This window comes from Festucalex cinctus, chromosome 11, assembly GCF_051991245.1.
Source record: "Festucalex cinctus isolate MCC-2025b chromosome 11, RoL_Fcin_1.0, whole genome shotgun sequence".
Taxonomy (NCBI): Eukaryota; Metazoa; Chordata; class Actinopteri; order Syngnathiformes; family Syngnathidae; genus Festucalex; species Festucalex cinctus.
The window spans coordinates 9,965,809-9,978,528 of NC_135421.1; the positions used below are offsets into that span (position 1 = coordinate 9,965,809).

The following is a 12,720-nucleotide window of genomic DNA, read 5'->3' on the forward strand; positions in this document are numbered from 1 at the left end:
ACCACATCATCTGCAAAAAGCAGAGATGCAATGCTGAGGCCACCAAACCAGACCCCCTCAACGAATCGGCTGCGCCTAGAATTTCTGTCCATAAAAGTTTTGAACAGAATCAGTGATAAAGGGCAACCTTGGTGGACCCTCACTGCAAACGAATCCGACTTACTGTCAGCAATGCGGACCAAACTCTGACACTGGTCGTACAGGGACCGAACAGTCCGTATCAAGGAGCTCAGCACCCCATACTCCCGAAGCACCCCCCACAAGACTCCCCAAGGGACACGGTCGAACGCCTTCTCCAAATCTACAAAACACATGTAGACCGGTTGGGCGAATTCCCATGCACCCTCAAGGATCCTGCTGAGGGTGTAGAGCTGGTCCACTGTTCCACAGCCAGGACGAAAACCACACTACTACTCCTGAATCCAAGATTAATCTTCCCGATGGACCCCCCTCTCCAGCACCCCTGAATAGACCTTACCAGGGAGGCTGAGGATTGTGATCCCTCTATAGTTGGAACACACCCTCCGGTCCCCCTTCTTAAAAAGGGGGACCACCACCCCGGTCTGCCAATCCAGAGGCACCGTCCCCGATGTTCAAGCGATGGTGTACATACATATTTAATTTTATTTTTAAATAAATAATTAAATATAAAAAAATGCAAAATGTGTAAGTTATTAGAAAGGTAGAGGAAAAAGTTTTTTTTTTTTTTAAATGCCTAAGAATGTTCAAAAACAAAACAAAAAAAATGTACAAAGAGGAGGGGGGAAAATGGAAAATTACGATAAAATGTCCATGAAATTCCCTAAAATGTCCGAGAAATGAATTAAAAAAAAAAAGGAAAAAAAGAAAACGTTCAAAAAGTAGGCATAAAATGTCCAAAAACAAAATAAGGCAGAAATAACCATCCAATGTATTTGAAATTGAAAAACGAAAGAAAAAAAATTAATCAGAAAATTGATTTAAAAAAAAAAAAGAAAGGCAGAAAATGTTCAAAAGGTAATTATATAATGTTCAAAAACAAAAGAAGAAATCCCGAACATTACCATAAAATGTCAGAAAATTGATAGCAAAAAAGGCAGAAAAAAAGGATAAGCGAGGGAGAATATTACCATATGTCCATAAAATTGTCAGAATTTTGACAGAAAATTCTAAAAAATGTATGATAAAGGAAGTATGAAAAATTACAAAAAGAAGAAAATGCTGCATAGTTTTGTGTTGTGGTGAAGCGCTAATTAGCTCTGGGTCTTTAGTACATTAACACGTTCATCACAATATTCAAATGTTTTGCAGCCTCAGACAGATTTTTTTGTTATTTATTTGGTCTAAAATGGCTCGTTTGAGGTTGCAAAGGTTGCTGAGACCCCTTCATTAACCCATTTCAACACCCATTTTGTTTTTTAGTTTTTTGATAAGGAAAATGTCACACTAGGGTATTTTGCTTTGTAAAAACATGTAGTAATAATAATAGAACTGTGCACGAATTGGCGGTGACTCGAATTGAGTCAAGTGAAGTCATCTGGTAAATTGACCATACGTGTCATAGAGTATTGTGAGGGTATTGACACTCGTATGTGAGGATTGCACAAGTTTGTGTGGGATATAACAATTGCGACACCTGGAAGTGTTTGCATATGCATGGTAATATTTGGCCAGCTAATGAGCATTCAATTCAACTGTTAAGCAGTCAGTCAAGAAAACCCAGCTCGGCAGTGCATCAATGTTTTTGTTGCTGCTTTCTCGAATTTCACCATCATCAATGGCTGGTCCAGTTTCTGAATGATTTTTCCTTTTCCATAGAGAGCACAATTCATGAATATACTCATTGATGATTAAATCATCAGACTTCTTCGAGTTGCATCATTCATCTCAAATGTTTTTGCCGAGTTGCTCGATGATGAAATGCATACTGAAGCAGGTTAAGTTGTTTTGAAGGACTACAAATTATGCATATGGCTACTCTCTACTCTTATATAATTACTTGAAGCTCTCCGAGGGCCGAATGGTGAACTGTTGTAATATTGTGGCATAAACTACAATCTGTTAACAGACCGCCAACGTAAACATGCATCAAAGCAGTAACATCGATCTCACCTCCTCTGTCAACTTGTACACACTCTGCTTGATCTCAGACGACTCTCGATTGCCTGCACAAAAACACGCACACATTGATGCACACCGTAAAGAATGCGAAACCTCACTTGGGGGTTACTTAGGTGCACGTTACCTGCATAAGGGGAGGGCGAGGCTGCAGGTGACATGCTGGGGCTGAACTCAAACTTCTGGGACGACATGGAATTGTTTTCCGTCTCGATGCCGTCCACAAACCTATGCGGAAAGTGCACGCTAGGGTTTTAAGATTCTGCAGGGGAACACTGACATCAGCACCAACCCAGCTGCGTGACAACAATTTGAAGTCGCTGATGTTGGGTTTTGTAAGGCCTGATTACATCTCTGCTGGTCCAGCTCGCTGTGAATGAGCTCCTGATGCAAGACGCCTGATTACTGGCCAGAATTTTAATCTTGCTCAATCACTCAGGCTCGCTCTCTCTGGCTGTTAAACTGCTGCCACCCAACTGGGAGGTATTCAGAATTTAGTATCAATAGGGCTGCCTGGCAGACATCACATTGTAGCCCATAACAGACTGATGAATAGATTATCAGGATTGATGTGGTTGATTTGCACCTGGCTGATTTGATATGCGAGCTAGCATCCCCTCTACCTAACACCTCTCCATATAATCATGCTTACCTGGGGCTGAGCTCTGCAGGCGCGCCCGCAAAGCTGACCACGGGTATCTGCAGGGTGACGGGGCGGGACTGCTCGGCGGGGGCGCGGAAGGGTCTGGGGGGCAGCAAAGGGGAACGCAGTGGCGAGTTGAGCCCCCGGCTGAGGCGCAGAGGCGAGCGGGGCGCGCGGGACACCAAGTTCTGCTCCTCGTCGCCCCCTTCCTCGTCCTCTCGGATGGAGGGCAGCTTCTTCACCAGGCCGCCGTTACTCTCCCAGTCGGACTGACACACATACACGGTCAGAGGTTAGCTTGATTAAAAAAGCGACAAGACTTTGGTAACAAATTGTATGAGGTCCCATTTGACTGCCTATCTAAAAGAAAGAAAGAAAGAAAGCTATCAGAAACTCTGGCCTACAACCTAAATTCTATTCATTTACTCTTAACAATCTGTTCTCTTCTTTTGATAGCGTTTCCCTTGGCGACACTGCTTACTTCTTGCAGTAACATAACATACACCACCATTTTCACTTCCTCTGATTGGCTGATCACAGAAAAACATGCTCCAGCCAATTTGTCATATGGCAAAAGAAAACGCTCTGTGTTGTACTTTTTCATACAAATATTTAGAATAATTACCGCCATACCTCCATATCCTGATTGTGTATCTAATGTAGGAATTAAACTCCGTTAAATCGAGGACGCCGTGTCCTCTCAACTCAGGCAGGTAAACAAGATGTAAGTACAGTACCTTCTTTTACCAGGAGGTGGAACACAAGATCCGCCTTACCTTTTTGTACTGACGTGCATATTCGACACGCATACGCTCGCCAGCCACAATATTAGGTACACTTGCACAACGCCACCATTACAACAATAATATTTATCATGCTTTTAACTTTTATCATAATTATTTTATTGTGGTGTTTAACTGAATTTCACAATACTAGACTTTTAAATGGTCCGTGAATAGACGATGATCTGTTATTTAGCTGAACTTCAGCAAATTATAACCTCAAATAATAACCTTATTTTGTAATAGTGCAATCAAAATTGAGGATGATTCCCCCCAATATATATATATATATATATATATATATATATATATATATATATATATATATATATATATATATATATATATATATATATATATATATATATATGTATATATATGTATGTATATTAAAAAGATCTAATTAGATTTCGCAGGTACAAAAAAAAAATAAATAAAACGTAATAAAATATACAAGTTCTCCTTAAAAAATGGCGCAGAGATTTCATTTCTATTTAACATTTTTGCTAGCCACGATTTGGCACATTTTGCACATTACCATTGTGCTTAAATATTGAAAACATAAATAAATAAAAATGGACTTTAATAATGATCAAATTAAACTATTACATATGAAGGTCAAATAATAATGTGCCTAAATGTTTGAAATCAAATATTTCTAAATGATTAAAGGCAAATGTATTCATAAAAATGAAATGCAACTAAACTATACTTAACTTTACTGGATTTGAAACAAGTTGAAGCCACTATAACGTTACGCATATTTTAAACATTTAGTTAAGTGTTTCTTACCCATACCACTAGATGGAGCCCTTGGACCACCAGTGGTACCACACTTATGGGTGCCCCCTAGTGGCCAGAAGGCCCCAAGCGACTGGACGATATTGGCTTAGTTCACGTCTTATGCCCTGGGCAGGCTCAGAGTGCATCAGATATGAGTGAAAATAATTTACATTCCCTTTAAAATCGGGTCTAGTTAAGTAGACCCTCACTCACTCCCCTTGTTCTACTTAATGATGTCATTCTTTCAGTCAGTACTTAAAATCTGCTGGGTGGCGGACTGAATGCCAACCGGGAAATGAAGTTTCACCCCCAGGCTCACAGCTAGGCTAATTAGCGAAACTCAATTGACTTCTCTCTTTGTCTTTTTTTTGTTTTTGTTTGGTTAGATGCCTCATTTAACATGACAGATGTGGCCTGGGAATGAGTGTATATTGTGTGTCATTTAAGGTTAATAACCGCTGCACTTTTATGTTATTTAAAGTAAAATACAATTTATTTCCACTCCAGCCTTCCTTCCCAGTACATATATAACAGTTTCGTGTGCAAAATTAATGAGGAAAATGTAAATCAATCAAGAGATAAAATGAATAAAGACAAACAGTTAAATAGTGAAAAATGCAGTACTACTATTGAGAGGTATGCTAAGAAAATCTATGTTCAAATCGTTACTACAGTGCAGGATTACATTCATTATTCATTTCACAATGAAACAATGAGATCTCTAATAGTATAAAAACAGAAGCAATGACTAATAATAATGACTTGGTTTCATGTCTCATTGTGCAGACTGATTTCGCTTTTGCATCTTCCTCCCTCTTCATCCCACATCTTTGCCTGCTCAGCATCCTCTTGTTCACCGCCCCCTGCCTCCCTCTCATCTTCCTCCTGTGGCAGTGTGATTTATTTTTAGCTCCTCCTGTTCTATTCTTAGCTGGCGGCTCCAGAGGCATCCAAAGAGACCCCGCATGTGCGATGTGGGGGCGTGATCATCAAGTGTGCTCGTGCCCAAGTTTGCCGCGCCACTCGTGTCTGTGTGTGTGATTGTAGCAGGAATGCGTGCTCCTAAATGCAAGTGCACGTGCCTCCGCATATACAGCGCTTTATCAATACAAGTGCTCGCCCTTGACTTCCCCTGTGAGAGCAGGCGTGCGCCACGTGATGTGAGGCCAGCGTTAATCAGTCATAGTATGTATGACATGTTCTCAAGAACACACAAGTGGACATTCGGCCTCCAACTCGGCCACAGTATTTGGTACTGTACACCTGTGTAATATCATGACATCCAATACAAACAAATATAGTGTCTCTTTATCAGTCCGTCGTCTACCCAATAATGAATCCATTGACGCATTGATTATTTTATCTATCGATCAATATGACCATTGATTAATTTATCTATCCACTCATCTGTTTATCAGTTCATAATGTCTAAATATCCATCCGTTGATCCAGCTGCTCATTCGTCCTCATCCACCCATGTAACATGTAACACACATCCAAACATTACTTCGCCCATATAAATATCCATCCAACCTAAACACTCATCCATCCATCCATCCATCCAAACATACATACATACATACATACATCCAACCTAAGCACTCCATCCATCCATCCATCCATTAGGGCTGGGTATTGCTGCCAACCTCACGATACGATACGTATCACGATACATGGGTCACGATACGATACGTATCGCGATACATATACATACATATGTATCCCAATACATGATCTTCAAGGTGATATGTATCCTGATATTTTACATTAATTTACTTGCATTTTATAACAGTCATATGCTCTAAAATGTGCTTATTTGAAATATTTGGGGAAATAAAAACAGCATTTTTTATGTAACACATTCTATTTCATTTTTAAACAAAATTGGTACATTAAGACACATGTGCCATGTTAAGTTTATAAGTAAATAAATGTTGATATTCTTCCTGTGATTTAATTTTTCTTAGCAACACAACTGGTTTTTATTTTTTAGGTACAATGCAAGCTGCAAAGGCAAACGTTAGCTGCCTATTTAAAGTTAACGAGCAATATCGATTCTGACGCCTGCAGAATGCAGATACATGTATTGTAATGAGGCTCGCAGCGATATATTGCCGTATTGATTTTTTGAGCACACCCCTAACATCCATCCATCCATCCATCCATCCATCATCAAAATATCCATCCAACATCAGTCATCCTAAACACTCCATCATTGATCCATCCATCCATCCATCCATCCATCCATCCATCCATCCATACATCCATCCATCCATCCATCCATACATCCATACATCCTAAGCACTCCATCCATCCATCCATCATCCATCCATCCATCCATCCATCCATCCATCCATCCACTGAAATTCCCATCAATTCCTCCACTCATCTAAATATTGACCCATCATTCATTCATCAACTGTCACATCCATTCATCAGTGCATCTATCCATTCATCCATTCACCTATTCATTTAATTATTGAAACACCCATGCATCCATCCATCTGAACGTGTCCCAATACTGTTGCTAGGAGTGCGTGCTTGCTGCTCTGCTATTGTTGTATTAATAGCCTGATTTGCTCTACCAGCATAAACGAGCAACATGGATGCCTGCTACCAAAACACATGCTCCTCAACCGTCCTCCTCGTGCATAAAACTTTTCTCATGTCAGCACACTTGGACTGCAGTAAAAAAAAAAAAATACTGCAGTGGGAGAGGAAGAGGCGAAGCCAGCCATAGTCATCCTCCTCCCCCTCCTTGACTGGCTGGGTTATTTTTATCCGGCTTGATCCAATCTTAGCAGAAGCTGCAGGGGACACAGCCAGCCAGGGAGAGCCCGTGCTTCCCCCCTTCATCTCCCTGTGCTATTTTTAGCAGCAGAACGGCTTCAAACAGCAGCACTGAGCTATTCTGGGCTCCTGCTGCTGCTGCAGCACCCGCCGCTGCACTGTTTGTGTTTGTGTGACTGCACACTGTGGTGTAAACATCCCAGTGTATGTGTACTAAATTACATTAGCCAGGTCATGCATAGCCTTCATGCGTGAGAGCTGCTCTAAAGGTGAGCATCCCCTCAAGCTTTCATTTTGCACATGAAGGTATGTGAACACATCCATACACACGCACACACGCTGCTGTGAAGGCATATTTTTTACTCATTAGTTGACTTAATGTATATTTGACTTAGTACTGTACTATGAAATGCAAATCAGCTTGATATAAGCTACACTCATCCATTTTCTATATCCTCACTTGCATCCCATGTGAGCTGGAGCCTATCCCAGCTGGCTTTTTGGCACACATAGAACCCGACCATTCACACCCACATTCACAACTATGCACTTTTTTTTTTTTTTTTTTTTTTTTTTTTTAAGCCTTCAATGAATCTAACACATATATTTTTGGCATGTAAGAGTACGCTGGCCTAACCAGAGAAACAATTGGCTATCAGGAATATCTCAATTTACAGACACACAGTAATACATCGTGTCTTGTGTACGATGAACTGAAATGCTCACGTGGATGCGTGGCATTAAACGATGACAACTCACATCTAAGCTATGGCCCTCACGCAGGTTGTAGGTGAGGTCATGTTGGATCTCGCTGATGAACTTCTGGGCATACTCGGGGTATAGTCGTAACACCTCTCGGAGGCCCTTCAGGCTGATGTACTGCAGGTCGCAATAGGTCAGCGCCTTGACGTTGGCGTTGGTCTTGATCACTTGCTCCTTTGTCAGTGAGTCGGAGCCAATCAGATCTCCTTTACCTGTATATTAGACACACCCACATTTCATTCTAACATCATTAGAATATGTTTGCAAAATATTCACATTTATTTTAAGATAGATGTCCAATCATCGGGACGGACCAAAAAAGGTTGGATATAGGTGATTGCAGTGACTTGTTTAGTCCTGTAGAACTGTCAACCAAAACAGAATTTAGCATTAGCTAAAGTAATAATACCACCACCAGACTAGCGATTAAATTTGTTAGAAATACTTATTGGTGAGAATTCATTGTACCGTATATTTGAATTCAGCGAGTTTGGAGTGTTCAGATTTTTTATTTTGGAGATCTTCTCACCCTATATTGTGTTTAAATAGTATGGGTGAATGAGTGGCTGGATGGCTTATGGGGATACATGGAAGGATTGGTTGGATTGTTGGCAAATGCTCAGACAGATGGAAGGATGGATGAATGGAAGATGGCTTGAGGAAAGCTGGTGAAAGAGGGTGGATGGAAAAGTCTGAAGCGGATGATGAGTGCTAAAGAGGATACATGGATGAATTAATCGATGGCAGATGGCTAAAGGAGATTGATGGACGGCAAATGCTAAAGATATTTGATGGGTGGACTGAAAATAGCTAGAGGATAGTCAAGACAGCTGAATGGAAGCTGGCTAAAGGGAATGGATGGATGCTAAATGCTCAAGAGGATGGATGAAAGGATGGATGCTAAATGCTCAAGAGGATGTATGAAAGGATGGATGATGGAGATGGATGGATGGGTGGATGGGTAGATGGATATAAAGACTGATTGATGGATTCATGGATGGAAGATAGATAAAGAGGGGAGGTGGATGATAGATGCTAAAGAGAGTAGATAGAGGTGCACCTTTAAAACTGCAAGGCAAAAAATAACCCAATAGGGGTTTAAAAAAAACAAAACAAAACAATATGGATGGATGGATGGATGCATGGCTGGATGACGGTAAGGCAGAGAGATGGCCGAAGAGATGGATGGTGGAAAGAATAGAAGCAATTTGACTAAATGGATGGATGGATGGATGGATGGATGGATGGATGGATGGATGGATGGATGGATGGATGGATGGATGAATGATGGGTGAGCAGCAGATAATTTAAGACGGTGGATGAATGGATGGACAACAGATGCTAAAGAGGATGGATGGGAGGCTGGATGGATGGTTTAACAGATGAATAGCTGATGCAAAAGAGAATTGATGGATGGATGGATGGATGATGGATGGAATAATGGATGGATGGGTGGATAGATGGATGGATGGATGGATGATGGATATATGGATGGACAGACAGACGGACAGCAGATGGCTAAAGAGGAAGGATGGTTGGATGAACAGCAGATGGCTAATGAGGATAATGAATGGATGGATGAACAAACAGCAGATACTAAAAAGGATGGATGGATGGATGGATGGATGGATGAAGATGAACAACAGAGGCCAGAGGATGGATGATGGATAAATGGATGGATGGATGAACAGATGAACAAAGGATGGCTAAAGAGGATGGATGGATGGATGGATGGATGGATGGATGGATGGACGGATGAGCTGAATGTATGGATCTATGCAGTATACTCTCTGATCAATGTGTGTTTTGAAGATGAGTATATGGATGAATGGAGAGCTTATCAGTATGTATTTAAAGATAGATAAATGATGATGGAGGGAAGGTGTGCGGCCTGTGGAAGAATAGATGGTGAATGGATAATATGGAAAGTAACATTAGGTGTAATGGAAATAAATATAACACTAATAGTCATCATCCATTCCTGCATATCACTCGACGCATGCATCGAATCACAATTGCTACTGCAGAGAAGAGGATGGTGGCAGGAATTAAAAAATGGAGATGGCATGTGGTGAAGGAGAAAGTGGCAGGGTGGGGGTGAAAGAAAGTTAGGTGGAGGAGAGGAAGTGGGGATGGGGTGGTGCCAGACTGACATCATGGCAAACGAGGGAGGGAAGGAGGGATGAAGAAGGGTGAGAAGAAGAGAAGAAATCAAACCATGGCACAAACATCTTGTACATGTCCTTCCCTCCATCTGTGTTAAATTCTGCCTCCCCCTTTCCTCCCCTCGAACGCTCCGTGTCGCACAGATGATGAGCGGCGGCCCAGTTGACAACGACCGCCAGCAGCTTTGGGGAAATCTGCCGTTAATAATTGCTGCAAAATGTTCAACTGAGCCGCAGACGGAGATCCCAAAGTGACACTTTGCAGACTCGATGTGTCTTTTTGTGTATGTGTGTATGTGCGTGTGTACTTGTAGTGCATAATACATTTCTTCTTGCCAGCCTAAGTGAATTGCAAGCTCTTCATCTAATGTATTACTTTTGTACCGAAATTGCATTGTGTTCTCCAAATTGTGCATTTTTTGTCATGATCCTGTTAACTGTGTGTTGCTGAGTTCCCCAGTCGCCTGCGGCGAGTGTGGATGGGAGGAGCTTCTTTCACACAGCTGATTCGATGACAATCAAGCGGGTTTTTAAGCCACCATTTGCCAATTCTGGCGTTTGATCACCGTTTGCTTATGTGCTAAGTCACTTCTGTGTTCCAGCCTTCCATGTTTATACCCACCAATGTATGTTTTTTGTTCTCTTTTGTAAAAATCAGTTTTCATAACTTGTGTATTTAAGATTCTGTTCTGCTGTTGCAACATCAATCTTCATTGGTTCATTTCCTGCTGTTTATTGATTATTTGCATCGACCATTTGTCATTACTTTTCATTATTTTTTTTCCCTCTTTTTCTTTCTTCTTTGCTTATAAAACACTTTGGAAATTGCTCAATCATGGTAGTCTGATTTGGGGTTCAGGATTTGGCCATTACCCTTCATGGCTACAAATTGAAAGCATGTACTGTATAGTGAGTGATTAGTGAACCCGTTTATTTCAAGCGCTAATTTCGAAGCCCACTAATGATTAAAAAGCCATTATAACAACTAAACGAATACAAACACATATACATATATACATATACATATATATATATATATATATATATAATGTTTAAATATATTTAAACTTTTTTAAACACTGTTGAACACCAAAAATACGCACATTTGATAGAATCTTATGGGGTGGTATGTGATGTTAGCGAGTGTGCATGTGAGTGTCTTCGTGAGAACTATTCAGAAAGTTATTCCCCAAAACGACACAAGAACAATGGTGAGTGGAACAAATGAGGAATCAGAAGTGTGGATTGAATTGCAGATAATAATAAATAAAATGTAAATAATAAATGGCCACTTTAGAGATACCTAGTGTTATCATACAAAGGACACACATGTATTTTTTGCCAAAATTATACAATTTCATATATACTGCACACACATCTACTTTACAATTTTCAAATTTTAGCTTGGTGGAGAAAAAAATCAGACCAAGGCATTTATTTCACTGCCTTCTTGTAATTGTCAACGCATTGCACTGATTTACTCCCATGTTGTTAGTTACGGTGGACAGCTGTAAAAGGTTACATAATCGATCTTCACTCCTTCTCCCATTCAGGCATGTGTGTGCGTGTACGCGTGTCAGTGAAGTTAATGGAAAGGTCAAGATATGAGAAGGGAAAAAAAGAAGAAGAAAAAAACAGATGTCCTGTTTACTAGGGAGCATTTCAGTACTGAAAACATGTAATAACAACCGGCACAATCACACTCAGGAGCCTAGAGACTTATTTATTTTAGTGAGACGCTTTATTAGTGTGGAGGAGGCTGCTACTGTATCAGATTTGGTGTAAATCAGGACAAAACAGCAGGAAATTCAGACCATTTTAGCGAATGATGTTATGTAACCAAATATCAATCTAGAGTGTGGGGGAAAAAAAAAGAGGACTGCGCATTGAACCCTGAGGGACACCTTTGGAAAGAGTTGGTGGAGCAGGTGCGGTTGTTGATATGAATTATTTGCTGTCTGTTAATACTGCAAGATCGAAACATCGATGCTAATGATGTGCAAGCAAGTTTCCATATGGAGGAGAATAATAGAATGTTTCATTGTAATCCTGCTGACTAACAAACCAACAGTGAGAAAACATAAAATCTTTAGTGGAGATAAATATGTAGCTTCCTTGTTGCAGCATGCACTAAATCATTGATAAACTGGATGTTAATGGAAGCAAGTAATCAGTGTTTATAGTACGACTTAAATGATTATTACAAACTGTAGTTTTTTTTTTTCGTTTTTTTTTTTTCGTAAGGTTGATGTGTGATGGTTCCAAGCAGATTTGTGTGTACACTTTCCAGCATTAATAATCCAGCGATATTAAATGAATAATGTAGTATTCCATTCATTTTTAATAACAGCGCTGCCCCATGCTGCATCGATTGATGTGTGCTTGTGTGTCCCGATCAAGAGCAAATACGAGCCCTTTGGCATTTGGATGTCAATTCACTTCACCTTGCATCTATTTGTGCGCACACAAAACCAACAACTGCATGCACATGCCATAAATTCAACACATTTTGACCTTTTCACGAAGTGATGTTGGAGGCGTGTACTGTACATGTGTTCTCACTAACATATAGACACACGTGCACACACGTGAAGAAGGCTTGGTAGGTTTCATCTTACAGATCAAATCATAAATATGCTTTGCTGGGTCAGTAATATACACATGCTGTGAAACATACTGATGTACAGTAATTCATTTG

At 40.4% G+C, this 12,720-nt stretch overlaps 1 protein-coding gene across 1 annotated transcript in view; it reads right to left on the reverse strand.

Moving 5' to 3' along the window:
• kcnh3 (potassium voltage-gated channel, subfamily H (eag-related), member 3) overlaps nt 1-12,720 on the reverse strand; it is a 128,800-nt gene that overhangs the window by 5,512 nt on the left and 110,568 nt on the right. Inside the window, exons 11-14 of the mRNA XM_077536814.1 lie at nt 7,855-8,069; nt 2,750-3,009; nt 2,225-2,325; nt 2,092-2,144 (exon numbers count right to left, since the gene is read on the reverse strand). Of these exons, the coding sequence (XP_077392940.1) occupies nt 2,092-2,144; nt 2,225-2,325; nt 2,750-3,009; nt 7,855-8,069 (629 nt within the window). The remainder of the gene's footprint in view (nt 1-2,091; nt 2,145-2,224; nt 2,326-2,749; nt 3,010-7,854; nt 8,070-12,720) is intronic.